General features: G+C 47.0%; 1 protein-coding gene across 7 annotated transcripts in view; it reads left to right on the top strand.

Moving 5' to 3' along the window:
• Nucleotides 1-20,178, top strand: part of mc4r (melanocortin 4 receptor) — an 83,394-nt gene extending 63,216 nt beyond the window's left edge. For 2 of the 7 annotated variants that reach the window (XM_055508039.1, XM_055508036.1), the window contains 2 exons: nucleotides 381-16,650; nucleotides 17,190-20,178. In XM_055508039.1, the coding sequence (XP_055364014.1) occupies nucleotides 17,733-18,710 (978 nt within the window). In that variant the 5' untranslated portion in view covers nucleotides 381-16,650; nucleotides 17,190-17,732 and the 3' untranslated portion in view covers nucleotides 18,711-20,178. Of the gene's footprint in view, nucleotides 1-380; nucleotides 16,838-17,189 lie in introns of all 7 variants that reach the window. The other 5 variants (XM_055508038.1, XM_041070305.2, XM_055508035.1 and 2 more) reach the window with 5 other exon arrangements.
• The last annotated feature ends 2,519 nt before the right edge of the window (nucleotides 20,179-22,697 follow it).

The raw sequence follows: 22,697 nt of genomic DNA, 5'->3' as shown, positions 1-22,697 counted from the left end.
CTTTCCTCATCTGATTCAGGAAATGTGCAGCTTTAAGTCTCCAATATAGTGCTGATCACAGAGGTTCTCATGACTTTAGGAGGAAACCTCGTTGTGTATCATACGTATCATTTTATATTATCTGAGAAGCTGGAATCCACAGTATCATTACCCAAAGTCAAAATCAGTATTATGTCATAAAGCCCTTTAGCTGCAGCTAGACCAGAACAATTTAAAGTTTTTTAACTACCAAGTGTTTCTAATTTACACATTTTGTTTCATTTACAACATATCGCCCAGAAATCTGGAGGAGTTTTGTGTGACTCTATTTTAAACATCATCCATCTGTGATCACAGCCTGCATACTTCATGAAGTCTAATCTTTTATATTGTTCACACAGAGTTGATGGTGAAGACGTGCATCACATGGTGTCCCCAGCTACAGACGTCCCTGAAAGGGTTAAAACCTCTGATGGACGAATGCTCCAAACTTGAGATGAGATTCGGCGAGAGCGGTTCTTTACATCCTTGTCAGTCAGCCCCCGTAGACCTTCACTTACACAGAAGGTAATAACAGTCACGTCTGAGCTGTGATGACACTTGGACAAACTGCTCATGTTTGAATCTGAGCGGACACTTCACTGACTCACGTCTGCATCCGTTGGATATTGTCCTTAATGTAATTGTTCCAGAGTCCATATCTGCAGCTGTGTCATTTATAGCACATGATAATGACCATCATGACCTACTCAGCTAAACTAATGACACGAAGTGGCTGGACGTCTGCTGCTGAAGCCCACAGCCAGGCAGCTGGACCCAGTCTGGACTTCATGCTCTGACCTTTTTTTTAATTGGTCTTCGCTATGATGATGTTTTTAAATTAATTACTTGTATCAGAGCTCCTGCGTCCTCACATGGCACAGTGCTGCTGTGTTCTACACGCGTCGGGCGGCCGGAGCACTTGCTCCTGGCGCAGCTGTCAACCTGATTGATTACCTCTGCAAATGTCTAAAGGTTGAGCCTCTCACCTTTTGACATTTCTCTGCAGTTTCCTTTTGGTTAACTTCGACTCCAAACTTGACAAAAGGATGACAAAAGCGTAAAAGTCCCAAACAGCGGAAGTGGCTTTAGAAAAATAAATGTCAGAGAGAGAGAGAGAGAGAGAGAGAGAGAGAGAGAGAGAGAGAGAGAGAACAAGGACGACAAGAAAACACTTTAACACTGAGGCTAAAAAGAATGAATGACAATAAAACCCACTTTTCATGTAGACAAAGACTCAGATTTGGAGATAAATGAATCCTCTGTGAGCGAAGCTGATTCCCAGCCATCGCTTGACGAGAGACGCGAGACACTGACGGCAGTGAAATGCGTCCAGCCTGAGACGTGTTGGATAACCTCAGGGCTTGTGTGTGTGTGTGTGTGTGTGTGTGTGTGTGTGTGTGTGTGTGTGTGTGTGTGTGTGTGTGTGTGTGTGTGTGAGAGAGACTCGGTGAGCGCCGGTGATGCGCTGATCTTTGCTCGCGCAGCCCACTCGCTGTGAACCCAGCGTTTTCACCAGCAAATGTCACGCTCTGGTCATGAAACAATAACTTTCCGCGCTGCCTACATGGAATTTAGCAGGACGGGGTTGAGGCTGGCTTCATGAGCTGCCTCGTGGCTATGTTGGCCTGTATACGATTACCATTAAGGCGTTTGCTTTATGGGAGGTTTGACACCAGCGTCCACATGCTAACGCTGGACTAAAATAGCACTGCAACCTTGCACGGCTCCAACAGAGGCCAGAGTGTTGGTGTAAAGCTGGTATTCTAGCATTTGCATCAGTAGTTGGTCTTTATGCTGGAAGTCCCCAGGGAGTTCCCCTTCTATACGGACGTAGCAAAGGGCTTTTCAGTTTAATAAAAAGTAAATCTGGCTTTAGAAGCGGACTTTGACCTCTGATTAGATGAATAAATGCTAATGTATGGCTGTAGCAGTTTTCCAGTAGCTAAAGCATAGAGCAGCTAGGTTGAAGCTACTCAAGCTGTAATATTCACCAGGCAGGCTGCATTTAGCAAGCAGAGGTCAGGGGTCAGGGGTGAATCCTGGTCCTCCTGGTGCAGCAGGCCACTTTCTGAAAACCTTCTCTCCTCTTTTGACGGCTCAGATCAGGTCCATTTGCAAGAAGGCTTTTCTGTCCAGACACAGTACTTCATTGTATTGTTCGTCTTTCTGGCACATTTCATTACTGTACTTAGTATTTGAGTTTCCCTTTGGTTCTCAGTGCTGTACAAGTGAAATTACTGATTGGATTTCTCAAACACAAACTATGCATTATATCCACTAAAGTGTAAAGGAAAAGGCTTTTTCTTTCAATAGGAGATTAAAGGAAATATGCATTTTTAATTGTGATTTCACAGTTTGATTTATTGATGCGACCTCCTTTTGTCAGTTTGGGGCTTCAGAATCACACGAGCGTGAAAATAAAACGCATCGTCTTGACATGGAGTCTGTCAGCTGTGAGAAGCAGTCAGCTGATCAGACCTTTACAGGTTTCAGTGCTGTGAGAGGAGGAAGCTTTTAAGGATACTGTTGATTTCAGTGTTTGGCACCCTGATGCTTTGAGTTTTCAGAGGCTGAAGTATGTATCAGAAGAAAGGTGCTACAGTAGTTTAAATCAGGACTCGGCCCTTTGCTGCGGCTGTAATCAGTTCCGTCGACGCATGTTGTGGGGCCGAGGCGGCTGCTTACGCTGGGGGTACAACTCGTGTTCCATTTCAATAAAGGCATTTGCACAGACCTTTTCTGTTAGTACTCGGTGACCAACCGTCGATCTAGTGAGATTTATGTGGCTGATGGAGGAGGACACGGGAGGTGGAAGCTCTCCAAAAGATGCTTGGATGTGACAGCTTTTAAGTCTTGTTGTCAGATGGAATCTCTGGGGAAGAACAAAGCGTAAAGAGGGCTCCAAGGAAACACTGAAGCAAAAAATGTCTTATTAATCGTTTTCCTTTGTTTGCTCAATCAATCAAATTGTCTGAAACAAAAAATGTTGAATTCCTGAGAGCTGACCAAACAATGAAATGAGTATATTTTTCTCCTTCCTTTAACTACAGTAAGTAATTCAACAGTATATACCTTTATTAAAGCAAGGAGGAGCGAGGCTCTGCAGCCAATCCGCTCCTGGCTGTTTAATATGTGCACAGAGAAGCAATTTAGCCTGTAGAAATTGGAATCAGACAAATGATTGAGTTCGCACCAAAATCCCTGTTAGCTGAAAGCCCTTGTCCTTAGTGCTAATGCATGAGGAGGAGGGACGCTCACGACGCTGCCGTTGGTGCCGGAGTCCTCCTGACTGTTCACACTGCACATGTGAACTTCCTATTAACTTCAAGACACTTAATTTGATTTAGACAAGCAAATGGAAACACTGACTTCAGTACTTAAAACTGGAACAAATCTCACTATGATAATAATCAACAATAATCAAGTCCGTCCTCATCTTTTTTATGGACTTTGCTCTGTTGACACAGATGCTGCGGTTGTTTTCAGTGTCAGTCTGCTAATAAGTAGAAAACCAGGGTTCACTGTGAGGAGGCAACCAGTAATAATTTTAATACTTCATGAGTTATTGTTTTATTAATAACCACCAGAAGCCATTCTCTGAAACCTGAGCCACTTTACTCTCACTTGATGCTGCAGGTGCATCCTGATCTCATCAGGTTAGATGTCAGTGGAATTATTTAACCTCCATCCTTGTAGTTAATGGCCACAAGGGTTAAATGCTACCTGATCTGTGTGCAGGAGCTCTGCAGCTTTGTGCCCCATTTATGGAACGAACCGCTCACATATTAGCGATAATAGTGGATGTTTTATAAAGGCCTTTGCTCCTAAAGCTGTTTTCTGCTCAGCTCTGTGGTGCACGTCAGTTCCAAGCGGCGGCCGTACCTGAGCCCTTGTAAGCATATGGAACGAGGGAGGACAACAGCGTCTTCGTGCTCTGACCTTGCTTCACTACAACACGTTGTCTCCCTCCCCGCGCGTCGTTCACACGGTGGCGTGAACACGTTCACCCTTTAAAGGCCCAGAAACAAAGATGTACTGTGCATAAACAGAAGCAATTAGCCAAGTTTGTACCGCTCGCCTCATCCCATCCCTCACAGCTGACAGGAATCCATGAGATGCAAAGTTGAGCTATGTCCAAAGGGTGTATGAAGTCCTTTGTTTAGCTTTCCTTTATCTGCTGTCTGCTTTATCCACACCCGGTGCTGTGGGAGTGGTACCAACCAGGGGATGACTGTATGATAATCTCATTAATCAGGACTCAACCACGAGAAGAAGGCTATTACAATAAGAAGTTGTTTTTTAATTAAAGCTGCCCTTAAGCTCCAGCACACAAACAGGCAGACAGCGCAGCTCACACTCAAAACGGACGGTGCTGTGAGCGGGTTTTAGTGTGCAGACAGACATCACCCATGTGCCCGTGCATAAGCAAAGCAATTAAAGCAGGAGAGCCGGGGCGGAGCGAGAGACGAGCGGCTGATAAGCGTGTCCCCTCAAACCGATGCGACGGTGTTTGTGTTGGAGGCGGCTCCGTCCCATCTCCCTGCTCATCATCCCATTCAAATGAATTGGAAATCCCTATGCCCCCTTCCACAAGCATGTCGATACCTCCTTACCTCCTCCTCAGCCTCCTTCCGTCTCTTCTCCCCAACCACCTGCTGCTGGTCTGCTGTTTCTACTGGAGCAGGAGTTTCATGGTGCAGAGCTCCACCGATCAATCTGGATTCATAAACACATCTGCACTTTTTCATGAGCTGTGGCTGAGATCTCATTAAGTCCAACCAAATGTAATTGCAATTACCAGCAGCGTTGGCTGGGGCCTGTGTATGTTGGTGTGTGCGATGACATTTAGTGTATCACGTCAGCATGACACACACTGCAACTAATTAACAATATGATAAACAGGTTTTTATTACTATTATTATAATGTGCAGAGAGTTTCTTACTCCTGACATTTATCTCTCGTTATTACCAGCAAGGAGGAACCAGTGCTGGTCACACGTATTCTGCAATTTCAAGAAAGCAATTACAGCAGTATCTGCACATTACATCTGCTGATGTCTCATTTGTATTTACACGTTCGGCCGATGAGCAGATGGGTGATTGACAGCATCTGTTTTTAAGTAGGACAGGGTATATTGTTGTAGGATTACATTATGATGCGTTCTGTGACAGGAGGCCTGTTCTGGGAGGTTATTTAGCAACTTAATTGATGAGGTTTTGTCCTGTTGTGATGAGTAGTCAAGTTGCAGTTTGGCATTTTTCTCAGTAATGTTTGGACCGAAGCTAATGAGCAGCACACTCTTACCGCTGCCCAAGAGATGAAGCCGTCATAACTTAAATAATCACAATCTTATTTTTCCACGTCATTTAAAGTTGTGCTGAACACTTTCTTGGGTGCACGGAGCTTCAGCAGCGGGCTGCGAGTGGCCTAAAAGCCCGAGACGCCAGAAGGGTGAGAAAACATCAAGGCTCACAGGGTTCCTGTACTGGAGCCCAGTCCTGGAGGATTATTTGACATGTTGCTCCTTCTGAGCCACTTCTGCTCCAGCTACATGTACAAAGGTGAGCGTGTGCAGATGATCCAATATTTGCCGCCTGTGGAGCCTTGATGGAGCAAACGGTTCCACCACACTGCACTGACAGCCGGAAGCGTCTGCATGGATTTTATATATGAGCCACAAGCTAGAGTCAACTACAGTTAAAGCCAACATTTCAGGTGCACAGCGCCTTTTCCTGCTTCCTTGGGCTGAATGTCATCGCCCAGATCTGCAGCCGTTTAGCGCTCAGTGGCATTGTCAGATGGAACGAAGGGAAGATCCTCTGCCGCGGCTTACATTCCCGCTCCGGGCAGATTGGGGCTTCAGCCCCAGACTTAACTTAGGGATGTGGGCAGCTGAGCTCATTCCACCGGGCGATGGCTTTCAGATACCAGGATGAGATTGTGGAATAGGACCAGAGTAATCCCAGGTCACCTTCACAGCGCATCGGTCCAGACCGGCCGCCCCCGACTCGTCCTCCACAGCCTCCACACCTTTCTTGTCTTTCCTCAACTACTCTATGTATTTTTTTATTTCACCTTCCTCATTTAGTTGATTTCACCGACAGGCTCAGTTCTCGTATTTGTTTACTGCTGAACGTCAGCTCTGCTTTGGTGGCGTCGGCTCACCTGTCTGACCCAGTCGGCCTTGAGCAAACAGTACAGACTGGACATGTGGGCTCCTTTAATTCTCTTTCATGCATTATTCCAACTGTTGTATTGAATAGACTGAGAAAGGCTGCTGATTAACCAAGGGTGCAGTAATGTGTTCAGTTCAGGAAAGCTGCATGTCCTTTGATCTGTCATCTTTGAGCATAGCAGACCACCCAGACCACCACGTGTCGTGATAAGACGAGTCTTTGTGGCGTCTGCTAATAAAACATGCAGCACGTGCCATGAAGTGCTACATTGTTGCTAATGAATAGTGAATTACCCCAAGGGTTTGACGGCCCGGACCCCACATACACCACATGTCCTGAACCAGAACCTGTTCTGTTCTCCTACACAAACATCACTGTTTGTTGAAAGGCAGCAGAATGAAAAAGCTTTAAATATTTCATTCATTTATGTGTTTATTTTTTAATTTCTGCACTGCATGTGTTTTTCTTTTTAATTCATTATTGGGGAAAGACGGTTGTGGCTTCAGCAGATTCTCATTTTCTTTCTGCAAAGCAAGTTTAACACTTTATTAATTCAAACTCATTGGCAATTTCCTTTTAACTGTGGATTTGTCATGCAGTCTGAGTGTGGAGGTGGTGAAGATCTGTGCTGCTCTGCCCTCTGCTGCCCGTCTTCGGTTTTTACCTTGTTGTGCTCTTTGTTGTGGCGACCGCCTCCAACGCTGCCTTTCCATGAATGCTTCACTTGCAGACTTGATCCTTGATTGATGTCTGTGCATCGGCATCAAAAATAGATGTCGACAAGCGGGAGGACAAGAGCCGGTGATTCATTTCTCATGTCTACATGACCATAAATCCTACATGAGGATGCTTATCGTGCAGAAAAGGTGCGGAGCCGGCGTTCAGCGACACGTCAGCCGGTGGTTAAAGCGTTAGACGCCTGCTTCTAAAGTGTCTTAACTGTGGCGTCCATGAAAAATGCAAGCAGGCAGACTTTGAATGATGTGAGCTTGTGATACCGCAGACGGAGATAAGGGAGGCCTCCTCCGGCCTCAGCAGGGGTCCGTCTGTTCCATGCAGATAGTGAGCAAAGGCAAAAACACATTAAGGCTCCTTCACCTGTGAACATGTCATAGTCACTAGCACATGCAGATGTTCTAGTGAGGAGCAGACAAAGGAAGTGACTCAGTCCAGACACTAACTACACAACAACACTAAACATGTTCTGTGTTGAATTATAGCGACAGAAAGTTGTCACTCTGTTGCCATGGCGACCAACAGTGATTGTGTTTCGGTGGTGAACTTGCTTATCAGACTGTGGAGTAATTATGGAGATTTGATTATCCAAAAGATCACATTTCCTTCATTTCTACTGATTGTGCTTTGTATCGTTTGTCAGTTTAATTAATAGACAGCGCTGGAGCTAAATTCTCCTGTTGTGATGATGGTCATGTTTAAACGGTTTTATGAGTTTGATTCAACTGTGTGATCACGTAATATATGTCCTGCATTGAGCCCAACCAAAGGATGTTCATGAGGCTCCGTCCACTGTGTCTTTGTGTCTCATGGTCACGACAGCGCGACATAAAATGTTGCTTAGGTGAGAAATAAAGAACATTCATACAAAGTGTATGAATGTTTGTTTGAGGAGATAAAAAGTCGGCTCCTTTCTTGTCTGTCTTGATCAAAGCTCCTGCGTCAATCAGAACCAATGTTGTGATTAATAGAACTACTTCTTTTCAGCTCATTGTATGTTGTGTAGGTCATAGTGTTGTGTTTTAGGCCTCAGTGGTACCTGCAGTGTTACCCAGTTACCCGCTCTGAACTGTGACCATCCGCTGTACGTTTGCTGCCAGTCAGTGTTGAAACATCTGTTAACTCTGAGGCTCTGGGTGAACACGTCTGCAGCTCCAGTATTTTCTGTTGCCTACAGCTCCCAGCTGGACTGAGTGGATCCCTGGGCTCGAGGCGTCTCTGTGCAGCTTTGCTGCGAGGGGACAGGAAGTTCCCAAGTGAACCAGCAGGTGCTGCTGTCGGACCAGCGGCTGCAGCAGCGTGTCTGTTTAGGTTGTAAACCTAGACCTGAATGGGCTGCATGTAGTTGTCTTGTGCTTCATTTGAATCAGTCATCAGTTTGCATACACAGACACAGAGCCGAACCCGGTCACATCGTGTTCTAACCTCCATCTTCAAGCTCCGCTCTCCTGCCGACACTACGCTTCACGTTGCTCTTCTCTTTCTGGTCCGAATCTCCAAGACCTGTGTTTTCTGCAGGAAATTGCTCAGTCTCTTCAGAAACTCATCACAGCCTCGCCACTTTGCCCTGATGGTGGATAGGTGGCAAAAAGTATCAGACATTATTATTTCACATCAGGTTTCCATGACAACCCGTCTTGAGGGGTTGATGGAGGACTGGCAGCAGCGGATGTGGCTGCTTCTTACCCCTTCTTAAACCCGGACTACAACCAAAGGTTTGTCGTGGGCAAAACTAAGAATCAATATGATTGAGCTCAAAGATCTTATCCATTATTCACTCTCTCCCTAAACCTGCACTGGATCTTTCCTATTTCTGCTTTTCAGCTGTGACAGAATTCCAGTAATTGCTTGTCACGCCCTGCTTCGCCTTCTCTCTGCACCGGCCACATGCAGAGCCTGGGGGGATCCCAGCGGTTGGAGGACGTGCTCATCCTCCTAGTTAGTGGGTCCTGCTGCTGTTTGTCCACAGCACATCTGTGTTGACACGCTGACCTTTGTACAATCTAAGTAATTCTGGAAGTATCGTTATTTTAATGAAAGCTTAAAGCTTCCAGCTTTGAGCTGCTGAGCGAGCCCAGAGGCCAGTGGTGAAGTCGTCCAGCAGTTGTTTGCTTGTCTTTGACCTCGGTGATGAAGTGTAGCTAAGGGTCAAATGCAGAGCACCTCGGCAGCTCCGACATGAAGGACAGTGCTCCAGGAAGAGCTGGGCTCTTACTGGGCGCAGAATCTTCTCCTTCTCACTTCCAGCATTGTACAACAGACAGCATCATGTCAGCAGGAACAAAGCAGGCGGAATTAAACCTGTCCCCAAATATTTTGACTCCCCACTTCACACACCTCATCGTGAATGAAGAAGCTCTTCAGCGATATTGCTTTTGCTCCACACAGTTGGCATTTAAGTGGATGCACTTACCTTTGTGCCAGAGCTTAAATGAATGTCTAATAAAAGAAAGTCTTGTCCTCCTATTTCCATTTAGATGAAGGATTTTACTGTGAGGCAGAACTTGTTACGTTGAAGTTCCTTAAATGTAAATCAATGTTAAACCTTCTAACAGAGCAAAGTTCAGCTGTATTTATCGAAGTTCTGAACTTCTTAATCTGAGTTTGAAAAGAGCACATAGTTAGATTGATCAGGATAAAGACCAACTTGGTTTACTCAGCGGCAGCGCTGAGGCAGTGCTGGGAGGTACAGTATTATACAGAAGAATGAAAGATGAGCATGGGGTGCGGGTGGATGAGCGCCGTGTCGCAGCGAGCTGCCTGTGTTTGTGTATTCATGCTGGCCTCCCATTAGCTCCAGCTCTTGTGTATCTCGCAGTAATTTGCTGGATGAGCGACGCGTGCCCTCCATGGTAATAGGTCCATCCGGTCTCTGCGGTGCCGCTCGTTACCAAACATTGCTACGTTTCGCCCGACCTCGTTTAGCGCAGCGCCAAAAAATACAATTAAAGGAGAACATTGGAGAAAGAGTTGGACTCTGATGGATGAGGCTGAGTGGAAACGTCATGACAGCTTCACCGGGTGGTGATGCTGGAACAGCACGTCATTAATGCTAATAAGAATGACAGCAGTAAGAATGTAGATGAGAGCAATAAACAGTCATATGTCTGTCAGCTGGAGACTAGTGTTGGCTTAAAGACGGCTCCACTGCACCGTTCACCGTGAAATCACCTCGGAACAAAGTAGATACAGTTTAATAGTTTGGTTTCATGCTATTTAGCCTATAAATAATGTACTGTACACACCTAATAAGAATGCTCCTGTTTTGGAGCAAACTGAGCATGTTTTTAATCTGAACATTTGAGCCGTGGTGTCTTCATCTGGTCCTGGTTCTGTTCTTTGCTTCCTCCCTCCAACAGTCTGTTGGTTGCTTTCAGCCTTGCACAAGGACTTTTATCGGCCTTCAGCATGAGAGGAAGCAGATTTACATAAAACCTTTTGTGTGCTTGATGTAAGTGGGTTCTGTGCTCATCATAACCATGTAGGAGCTTCTTCTGTTTCATGCACTATATGTGCAGCACCGAACCACGTTTGATCGGTTCCGCTGCGCTGCATCACAGGGTCCACATACACTGTGATATACAGTACATACAGTAAAGAAGAAGAAGCTGCGAGGGAACAAAACGAGCTGTGAAGGACCAACGTTGACCTGAATTGGCTCTGTTGTCATGTGGCCCCATGTTGCAGTTATGTGACTGTTTGTGTCCAGCAGATAGTTTAGGTACGATGGCAGGATGAAAGAAGTGGAGTGGGCAAAGGCTTGTATTAAAGCTAATTACAGAGCTGCAGCAGAGGGAGGCTGTCATTTGCTGCTTTTATCAAACAGCCTATCAGCCCCATTAACTTCTGTGTGGCTGCACAATAAGCAGAAATGTGCTTTGGCAAACGTGTGTATGCAGAAAATGGGCTGAACCCAAACATGGAGCACAGGGAGTTAGACTCAGGTTGTATCATGAGCTTTAACTGATGCTCTAGCTGCAGAAACGTCCTTGTTCTCAGATTGATCATCTTTATCTAAAGCTTTTTTTTAAGAGAGTAAAATGCTTATGTTACTGGGGAGACAGCGAATGAATGTCCGTGCAGGAGGCTGCGTCATCTGGGCCCAAATAATGTGAAATAGTCATCTCCAGAGAAGCTGCCTGAATGAGATCTTCAATAATTACCTGGGCACTTTTCCCCTTCCTGTCCGTGGACCGCCGTGTACCTCTCATGTACGTCGTCCGTCCACGGCTGATTCCCATTAAAACCTGAAAAGCAGTCAATGGCAACCGCTTCCAACTATTTAAAGACTAACTGCCTTTGAATCAACAGTTGGTTTTGGTGCTGCAGATGTTCAGTTAACTTTGCGACCCTCCCATGAAGATGATTCTAGACTCTAACTGCATTTATATTGATGCTACGTTAAATCGACCCTGATTCACTATCATGTAAAACATCCAGGTTTTAATCTGTACTATGATTATGCTGTGACCTTTAAATGTGATTTCTCAACACGCTCCTTTTTTTAATTCCTAAAGCTGACGGCTCGCGTCTCTTTACATTCTGCCCGGAGGTAATGGAGCATCAGCATTCCACACGCGCTCCCTGCAGCTGCACGGGTCACAGTCCAGAACCACCGTGCGTAGATTAGTCAGGGAGGCCAGACAACAGCCTGATGAGCAGGTCTAAAACACAACCAGGAGGTTTGCTCCGTTTCTGAATGGTTTTTCTATTCCCGGTTACCTTGACAACGACTGTGACTCCGAGGTCCCACATAAAAATACAGACAGTGCGATTTAACAAAGGCTCATGTTTCGCCTCGTGGACACATACAGCACTGGGTTAGAGCCAGTTCAACGCCCAGAGAGTTCAGTGTTGGATGGTCGGGGTTTGAATCAGCACAAGCTTCAACTTATTATGTATGGTGTTAATAAAATCTAAGCGTGAGACAAGAACATTCTATGAATTATGGAGTGAAGAATTTGTCCTCAGCACCAGAATAAGATTCTCTTAGATTTCTGGTTTTGTTCTTGACGACATTTCACCTTCATTATTACTAAGATCTAACGAAAACCTCTGGACTGCAGCTCTAGCTGTGTGATGTTGAGATGTGTCCCTACTTCCTCCTTCATGCGGTGAATAAACACACAATGATGTCAGTGTTTCACCACTGTGGACACAGACAAAGCAACTTTCATTACAGCGTAGAAATAAAAAGATGAGTTTTATAATAAACACCAAGGCCATAGTTGTGATTTACAACTTTAATATAAGCACATACATGGTTAGCCTTTGGACTTTCTACAGGTTAGAAGCTGCTGTAGCTTCATTTCATTAGTCAGGTGACGTAGGTGTGAATGGGTGCCTCTGTGATGGACTAACAGCCTCTCGTCCACTGACAGCAGCTCACTCGTATGAGGACAAGCCGCTCGGGTGATGAGGGACCGCTCATTTGTCCATAGGTGCAAACGTGAATGTTTCTGCTGCCCTGTCCTTGTTGAACCATTGGTTCTCACCCAGTGATGGCTGAGATCAGCTCCGGCACCTCCACGACCTGAAGGCCATAGCTGCTGTCTCCTTATCCAGGAATGGGGATGTAACACGAAGACAGCTACAGTTTATATTAGAAGACACTTTGAGACATTTTTGAGTTCAGTTTGAATTTCTTGATTTGATGTTGGAGAGATGTTCCTTTTTGCTGTATATTGCTGCTGTGAGCGGATTAGCCGTATTGTCCTCTTTGTTATTCAGGACTGTGTACATATACAGCTTTGAATCAGCGGCAGGAAATCAGAATGCATTGAAAAGAGCCAAACAAACGAACCGGTCACTTCGACCTTAAAGGCGTCCGCACGCAAATGCTGATGAGAACATGCTGGGGGATAAAACAAGCAGAGAGCAGCTCAACCTTTCAGACGCTGCATGGACTGTTTGTGTGGAGGAATGGCTCACATTAGCCTTTGTGTTCGTCATCCTTTGTGTTTGGGTGACTTCCTCTCGGGTGAAAACACCCTCCAGCACAGCGGACAAAGGTCTGCAACAACAATTTGTTTTCTTGAGGTTTGAGGTCATCGCTCGTTTCACATCATTTAGATTCTTTTTATTTCTCAAATTTAAAACATCATATAATAAGCAAATAATCTCTGAAACCAACATAAATAATAAGAGACATGAAAATATCCACAATTTAATATGTATTTTAAATCCTCCTCCTCACAGACAGGAGGAGCCCATTACTGTGAACAAATGGCTGAATGATTCACTCACTTATCTCATTTTGCACCAGTGAGTGAAGACGCATGCGGCCACACGTCAGTGGACATGCTTGGCTTCTACTTGTTTGCCTCCGTCTTCTCAGGCCACGCATCAAACATAATGCTTTATTTGTGGGAGCAGGAATTTCACAGTCATTGAGTTTTAAGTAAAAGGATGATGCACCAAAAATTAGTAATAATAATGAAATAAACACTGAGCTGTTTTAATACATTAAAATAATTATGTGTTCTTTCATCACAAACAGACGACAGAATCATGAACAAGAAATGATTAATATGAAGGCACTTACTCCCAGACCGGCACAGCTCTGGCCTGTGGTGCTGCACTAGTACAGATCCTGCCTGGAGTCGGCCTCACGCAGTCGGAAGCACTTACGTTATGTTCCAGCTCTGATTCTCCAGCGTCTCATCCTGCAGCCTAAACAAACAATGACACAGTCTGCTGCTAAATCCCATCAATGATCAGGTCCAGACAAAATAATTCATGGAAGTCAGATACCAGTAAAATCAACGCTGGTATTGACTTCCCTCAGTGTGGCTTCTGTGGTTGCCGTGGTTACGAGGCAGGTTGCTCCATCATCAGCTCACACTCTGTAGCCTCACATTTCTTCTAAAGGTCTTTGAAGTGTTTGAATCAAAACCAGTAGGAGCTAATTTTGTATCATTACCAGCTGGTTCATACAAGGTACACTCACAGTTTTCTATTCCAGAAGGAGAAAGAAGCCATACATCCACGGGCAAAGAAATAGAAATGTTTTCCAGACCTGATGAAGCTTTTTGAATGGGAACATGTCTCTGCCCAGACTGAGCTCGTGCACAGAAAACTCAGTGAACACAGTTATGTTATATAGGCTGCAACACAAGTTCCAGAGGCTTGAAGTGTGTGTACCGGCGGGTGAAGAAGCTATATGACGCTAACAAACCTCAAGCCAGACGCGTCCACGTCCTCTGAAGCAGCCTCCGAACGGCCTCCAGTCCAGTGGAAGCCACCGTCGGCCTCTGGATGCTGCTCGTGCGCAGTGAGGTTTATCACGAACCGCATGTTTACAATGTGAACGCGGTTGTTTCTCAGGAGTAACTCCAAATGGATTTTTATCCACTTACTCACTCTACACCTTTACCATGGTAACAGTGTTAAAAGGATTTTCATCAAGTGCAGGAGCAGCCTTGACTGTGTTCAAGTGTCCACTGATGCATTAGTGGATTCATAGATAAAAATTAGGAAGAAGATGTTTATTTGTTAGCGGAGTGTCGTTTCTATTAAATGCATGTGATGGTACATGCTCGTTCTCCGGGTGAGAGGAGCGTTACTTACAGTATTGTTTTGGCGATTAGATCAGATAAGCTGTTATTGTCCACAGGGGAGTTCTGTATTCACAGCAACATCCCTCTGACCCGCGTCCAGACCCTGCACCCCACAAGCAGAGGCGAGCGCTCCTGCAGCCCGTCCGGGGTCCTGAGTGTGAACAACTGGTTGCTGTTGTTCAGACTGGTGATGCCGAAATAGTTTGTGTTATCGGAAAAGGAGCAGTGGTGCTGCCAATTAGGAAGAGAGATGGTCCTACAGTACGTAAATGTTTAGAACCTCCATGAAACTCACCGTGTCCACCAGAGCCTCATTAGGCTCCTTCTGCTCTGCACGCAAACAAATGAGAATGTTGTTAATGGTGCATTAGTTAGAAAAAAAAACAGTTTTTGACTCTGTTGTGTTCTACAGGGCCCGTGGTGGGTTAAATAAGATGCTAAACAAATAAAGCACGGTGCTCATCTTTTATTCTGCGAGTCAAAACGGTCCCTCAGAACCTGCTCTCCGTCTCGAAGCTGCATCTTGTTACTCTTTCAAAAGGTTCCGGTGATGATGCCTCGTGGGAGGCGGCTGTAATCACTCCAAAGGTAATTAAACCAATAAGTTCTGAGACTCTGAAAGAAAACATGTTCTGCGCTCCTCCGAGTTTGTGGGAGGTAAACAAAGCTGCCCACCGCTGCCACCGGGCCGTAGCACAGGACGAGTGTTCTAATGGAGGCAGAGGCTGAAAAGCAGCAGACCCAGTAAATGAGACGGCTAAAAAAACGTCTTCCAGCAGCTGCGGACCTGTAACATGAGCAGAAAGGCTTTTAGAGCTAACCTCGGCTTCTCTGTCCTCCATGAGCTCAGGTTGACATGTAAACTAGGGACCGGGTCGGGTTTGGGTCGGGGTTCAGAGGTTGTTTCACGTCCCAATCGTCACACATGCTGTGAGACACGTTTCCACCAGTGTGACGCTGTCCTGTTTTAAGCTTCTCTCCATTCAGTGTGTCGGCTGCTGAACATGTTTAAGGCTCAAACACCGAAAACATTCGGACGGATTCCAGGCAGCTCCACAGCCAGAAACCAAGCGATGCTGCACCTCGGGCTGGCGCCACACTGAGCGGCAGGGTGGATTCTGGTCGGGCTGGGTTGGCTCCGTGTCAGGATGTCAGGATGTGTGAGGGAACGGCTGCGGGCAGAGACGTGATGTACAGCTGAACTGATGCAGCGCGTTGGTGTGTCTTCCACGCGGCTTCATGCCCGACGCGCCGTCGCCCTCGTTAACCTTTGCGCGATTAGTCTCCCACACTGTTTCCTGCTCCTGTTGTGGGTGTAGGTGTGTGTGTGCAATGATGAGCGAGGTCTAACGCGCGGCTCAGCTCCTCAGGCTGCTTCTCATGTTGTTCAGCTGCGCTTCCCTCCCCAGGTCTGAGGATGAAGAAAGTTCTAAGTCCTAGTTTGAACTTTTTAATTTGGACTCACCTAATCTCCAGGCGTCTGCTATCGCGGCCCCGCCTCCGAGCGGCCCGGCTGCACCCGCTCCCGCACGGAGGCTGCACCTCCCACTTTATCTCCCAGCTCAGGTGCAGCTCTGTGCTCTGACGCTCAGCGTTTGCTCCGTGGGCTGGTTACGGCGCCGGCAGAGCTTGGCCTGTGCTGGGCACCAGCGCCGCCTTTGTCTTGGGCACGCTTTCATGAAGCGGCTTCATTAAGACGATGGTGATAGTGGGCGCTGCCTCCTCTCCAGCCTTGGAGCAGCTCCGCGTTCGGTGAATGATGAACTCTCCATCGCTGGACACAAGCAGGTGACTGAAGCTCTTACTCAGCCCCAGGCTGCTCACTACACGTGGGACGTGAAGCTCATGTCCTGGTGTCTGCATGTCGTCATCCAGTGGCCTGAGGCCCAGAGAGAAGCAATTAAAGCTTCAATACAAACACAAATGTTTTTCATTTCATGTAAAATGATTCAAAGTTTGTTTGTCTGGATGTCTGCGCTTTTGTTAATATGTTCTGCACGGAGACGCCTGCCGGCCCACATGACGACATCATCCAGCTCGGCTCTGATTGGTCCGTTCTGACGGGAGATGGACTTTTAATCATTCAGATCACAGCCGCCTGAGTAATGGATGTGTTTGTGTCCTTACGCCGCTTGCCAGTGAATGACGGACGTCTCAGGTAAATGACTTGTTATGACTGGACAGAGCAGAACGTTTGGCTCCAATTTGTCATTTCTAGAAGAATCCACGACGACGAAGATCATGAACGGCTGCGGAAGTCAATCCTTTTTATTAAAAACACCATGTAGACAAAGAAACAAAGAAAAAGAGTGCATGGCTCATCCACTCGACAACACATCACTGCAGTTACGTCACAATAACATGACGGGCATTTAGCACACAAGCTAATAAATAGGCTGACGTTAGCGAGGGATGATCACACAGAGGATTCTTGGATTCAGTTTGCGTAAACTGAATCCAAGAATCCTCGACAACACCAGACCACAAAAAGAAACACTTTACACTGTAAACTAACTTTACTATGTAAACTATAACAGGCAGCACTTTATTAACACGTCTGTCAAACGACCCCCTGGTGGGCAAATATGTTCCTGCAGCTTTAGAAGTAAACGAATGAGTTATTACACAGTAACTGCAGTCAAAGACCAGGAGCTTAAGACATTCAGCTGAATCTCAAATCTCTTTTCCGCTTTACAGTGAATCGAGGGATGAATCCATTCATTTCCAAACCTGCTCATTCATTGTCTGACTGGCTCCTCCTCCCAGCCGACAGGCAGCCGATAGGACGGAGCGCGGCTGGGTCTGTGTGCGTGCGTTTGCCTGCTATATAAGAACCCAGGGAGGCGGCGAAGTGATGATCTGGCTGAAGTCGCTGCCGCTGCTGCTGCTGCTGCTGCTGCTGCTGCTCGGACTCTCGTGGTCTCAGTCTCTGTTGATCAGCCGCAAGTGCAGTCTCTTCGCGTCTCTTCTGTCCTCTTGCCCCTCTTCCTCCTCGCTTTTCGCTGTTTTAACTTACTACGCACACTGTCTCTCCAGACGGACAGAGATGAGAGAAGAGTGTTTAACTAACAGCAGCAGCAGCAGCTCTCTGAGGGAAGCTGCGTTTCTGGTGCCCGGACAAAGAGAGAAAATCCTTTTCCACTCGTCTTCAAGGCCCCTGAGGTTGTTCCAGTCGCGGTTGGCTGGAAGTCAAAGCCCCTGAAGTGGACACATGACCCAGGAAGAGAGGAAGGAGACACAATGAACGCCACAGACCACCTTGGATTAAACCAGGGCTACCTGAACAGGAGCCAGACCTCCACGGCTCTGCCCAAGGACCTGTCGGCCGAGCAGAAGGACGCCTCTGCCGGCTGCTACGGCCAGCTGCCCATCTCCACCGAGGTCTTCCTCTCGCTGGGCATCGTCAGCCTGCTGGAGAACATCCTGGTTGTCGCTGCTATAGTCAAGAACAAGAACCTCCACTCGCCCATGTACTTTTTCATTTGCAGCCTGGCTGTTGCCGACATGCTGGTGAGCGTCTCCAACGCCTCCGAGACCATTGTGATAGAGCTCATCAACGGCGGCAACCTGACCATCCCGGCCTCGCTCATCAAGAGCATGGACAATGTGTTCGACTCCATGATCTGCAGCTCCCTGCTGGCTTCCATCTGCAGCCTGCTGGCCATCGCCGTGGACCGCTACATCACCATCTTCTACGCGCTGCGCTACCACAACATCGTGACCCTGCGACGGGCCACGCTGGTCATCAGCACCATCTGGACGTGGTGCACGGTGTCCGGCATCCTCTTCATCATCTACTCAGAGAGCACCACCGTGCTCATTTGCCTCATCACCATGTTCTTCACCATGCTGGTGCTCATGGCGTCGCTGTACGTGCACATGTTCCTGCTGGCGCGCCTGCACATGAAGCGCATCGCGGCGTTGCCGGGCAACGCGCCCATCCACCAGCGGGCCAACATGAAGGGCGCCATCACGCTCACCATCCTGCTGGGCGTGTTCGTGGTGTGCTGGGCGCCCTTCTTCCTCCACCTCATCCTCATGATCACCTGCCCCCGCAACCCCTACTGCACCTGCTTCATGTCCCACTTCAACATGTACCTCATCCTCATCATGTGCAACTCCATCATTGACCCCATCATCTACGCCTTCCGCAGCCAGGAGATGCGTAAAACCTTCAAGGAGTTTTTCTGCTGCTCGCAGCCTCTGCTGTGTGTGTGAGCTGTGCTGATTCATGTCAGCGGAGCCTCAATCTGCAATTGAAATGGAACGTGGGAGGTCGAGCCCCTGTGGACCGTGTGCTTGTGTTGTCTGTAAAAGTATTAATGATCAGGGGCTGGCCTCAGGTTTGTGCAGAGCTAGGTTTGCAGTCACTGTGTGAGGCAGAGCATCACTGAAGGAAATGTGACCAGAATGTAGAGAACTCAACAAATTCCCTGATTTTCCTTTTGCCTCTTTTGCTCTTCAGTGTCACAGTGAATCAGAATCACGTGTATAGTATTTATTTAGCAGATGCACAAGCGTTTGACAGACTACCTCCATGTTCGTCCTCACGGCAGACGCTTTGATTTAACACAATGAATGTAAACAAATGTGCAACATTTAGTGCTAATGAACCACAATGATGGGGTGGAAGCAGACCACTCACTCATTTAATGCAGGCGATGATCTCTCTGTGCAGAAAGCAGAACTCATTCTAGGCGTGTGATTCATTCTGGCTCTTCTAAACACTAAGATCAAAGCAGATTTCTTATCGAGATCGGGGTGAGAGCACCAAGTGGAATTGCCACATATTGCTTCTGCCCAGCTGCCGTCTCCGTCGCTCACACTCTGCATATCAACGACGACCTGCTTGACTCTCACGGGACTCATCCTGGGCTGGAAACCTACAACATAACCTACAGTATTAAGAGCATATGACTTTTAGAGACACAGGGAAAATAATCAGGTGTTTTAAAGCCTGTTTCAGTGAACGTGAGTGTTTCTCAGGCAGAAAATGGGTCAAGAAGCATCTGGTTCATGTTGTGTTTCTGTGTGGCTTTAAACATTTCTTCTAATGTGTATTTGTATTCTTTGCCTCCATGATGGCACCTACAGTATGTAGGGTTTGCAGACTCTCAATGTGTTTCTTCAAGAAGCTTTGTGACAAAAAAGAGAAGTGATTCCACAGTTCCTTGTGTGAACGTGTAGTTTAGTGTGAGCTAATAGCACAGCCAGGTTCTGCTCGGCCCCACGAAACCGCTGGGGGGATCCAGTCGGAGCCGTGTCTTTGGCTTTTACAGTCAGCTACTGTGAATTTGTGCTTCTTGATGTAAAACTTCACGTGCACGTCTCTGCACATGACATTTACTGTAAATTTATTTTTCATGTTGATGTAATGGGAGAAAACAGACAGCATCTATTTTTCTGTGTTTGTACCTTATTGCTTTCTATCTGGGCCTTAACTATGTTGCACTGTGATGTAAGAAGCAGCCGTATCCTCTGTGACACTTTTCCCGTTTAGGTAAATATTGCCTTATTTATTCTGCCTTTACACTGTGGGTTCGATGTTAGAAGCTTCACCGTGAGCCGATGTGAGCGTTGGCTTGACGACTGCGTCGTCTGTGAATCACTGCTGCAGAGAAACGTAAATAAACCTTGTGTCACGTGAGCTCAGCTCTGATTCTGAGCTCTGTGACCTTAATGCAAACACTGTGTGGTTGCTTTTTGAATTTCAGAATCTGTCAGAATCTGGAGTCCTTTCATTCACAGGAGCTGCTGATGCTTTGGAGCATCTCTGAGGAACCAGTGTTTTCACACTGACTCAACCAAAGGGCTGTAAGTTATAGTAATGAATCATGTTTTCTTTCCCAAGGTGAAAATCTGATGTTTTTGCGCCAAAGAAATGGCCTCTGCCAGCGTTCATTAAAGCTGTGGAGGCGTCAGTGTGGCAAATAGAAAAAGTTAATTCCAAATTTCATTATGTCTTAATAGAGCAGACAAGTTGAGATGGAAGCGTAGATAATAAAGCAAACGCTGAATCAGAGCGAAGTCGGGATGTTTTCTAGTTTTTAATGAAGTACTGGGATGAAGGATCATCTTCTCTAATGAAGTGTTTACTATCTGTGTAGGAAACGCTTACACTCATTAACTGGAGCTGAAACAAGCTCCACGTTTTCTAAATGCCTTCTAAGCATCCACACAAACACTGGCTCGAGCTGCTTCCGTTCAGACGTGCTCCTCTGGCTGCAGACTGAAGGCTTGAAGGCCCTTGAACTTTACGTTACGTTCCTACAGGTAATGAGGAATACCTGCAGTAATGGAGGTTTCTGCAAAATGATCTCATCTACAGTCGGGCACATTCAGGCAGCGAGAGAGAGAGAGAGTTTGCTTATTCTTTCATAATGCACCAGTCACAGAGCGCTGCCAGGCAAGCTGCTCCTCCAGCATCCAGCCGGTCCTCAGAGAACAACAGGAGCCCAGGTTTGTACACGTTTATCCAGAGAAGCAGGTGATCTTGTGTTGGGGATTTGCATTAAATCAGCCTTTTTACCATCTCACCAGACGGAGCGTCTGCGTGACAGCGGGTCACACACTGAGCCTCTGAATCCTCCGTGTTGCATCGTGATGGCGGCGTCGTGACCAGCTGGGCATCAGGCATCGCCGCCCGCTGCATCATCACCACCCTCACGACGCCACACGCATGAATCAGTGTCACCGTCCTGTTCAGGTTCTGAAACCTCCTCATGCTCTATTTACATGTGGACCTGGTTTTCTCTCCTCTCTTTCTCGCCCGTGGCCTCGACGCCCGGTCACCTCTGACTCACGCCGGCGTCCTGGGGCTCTGCCCGTAGAGACTCCACTCCTGCCTTATTCAGCCGCAGCCAATAATGCTGGAATTTACCTCCAAGTCAGCTCCTCTCACTTAGCGCCAATTAGGCGGCTAAATGACCGAGAACCGATGTGTCTGTGTGATGTCCTTAGTTCCAAAACAGCCAATCTGAGCCAAATGTCACAAACCACATGTCCTCATGTAGCTTCAACCACAACAGTCGCTAACAGACGTGTAAATGAAAAACAAGATGAGCGGTTTTCCTGCTTTTGTTTGACTGGTTCCATTTGTCCTTTACCAACCTGTTTATTATACACCTGCGTTCGAACGGGCCTAAGTGTTTTTATCCCCAGGTTGCATTAGAGTGCGTCTGTGCGAGTGGGAAGCTAATGGATCGCCATAACAACATGTGCGCGATGTCACCTGACCGGAGTGTCCTGAGAACTCAGGCCGTCTCCCACACGCAGCCACCCTCTGCTACAGGGAGGACGCATGGAGGCAGAGGCTGCAACAGTAAGACTAGACTGAGCACCTGGCTAAGGATCCACTGCAGTGTGAGCTCACTGTTTAGTGGGAGACCCACCGTCTCCCGCTGGAGCTTCCTCCAGAGGCCACTGCTCTGAATGTGATTGGGTGGTTGTGTCCCACCTACAGCATCTGTCCAGTCAAGATTAAAGTCATCTACACCCGACAGGCGTGGATGAAGGTTAACAAAGTAACACTGTCCAATAATGAAGCTACCGGCTGAATTTACAGTAACTCGTTTAAGTACAGCCTCCACAACTGTGTGAGCTGCTGAGGCAGTGATCAGTGTCGCTGATCAGACTGTTCAAAGAGTCTGTTTATTTGCAGAAGGTCTCATGAGATTTGTGGGCATGAACTGCCACTCGAGTTCCAAATGGTGGTTAGTGCCAGTGTCCACAGCTCGTCTGCTCCTGGATGATGAGGCCGATCATCTTCATAGAACACTGCTGCATCTACAGTGCACTGTGTGACACATTCTTACTCTCAAGTCCCAAGGTCTGTTATTATAACTAAAAAATACTTTAGAAGAAGTGCTTCGACCTTCACTCGCCTGAAGAAAGTTTCAGAGATTCAAGGAAAATTCAGGATGGAGATACACAAAGCAGCGAAGCAGCGCCGCGTATGTGACACAGGAAGATGAGTAAACATTCACTACATGTCAGGACAGATGTGAAGGGAAACCTCCTGTGGTCTAGTCCTATTCATTAGCCTCTGTGATTATGATGAGGTCCCATTAAAGTCATCCTAATCTGTGTGGACGTGGTTCTGAGCTGCTCAGAATGCAGGAGCAGCGCTTGTGTCCTGGAGGTCATCGAGCTCAGCCCCTTCCTCCTCTTCCTCCGTCCCGCCTCTGGCATACGGATCAGATCACC

Source organism: Betta splendens, chromosome 4 (assembly GCF_900634795.4).
Source record: "Betta splendens chromosome 4, fBetSpl5.4, whole genome shotgun sequence".
Lineage (NCBI taxonomy): Eukaryota > Metazoa > Chordata > Actinopteri > Anabantiformes > Osphronemidae > Betta > Betta splendens.
The sequence above is the reverse complement of the archived record's forward strand: the minus strand, read 5'-3'. Positions and strand labels throughout refer to the sequence as shown.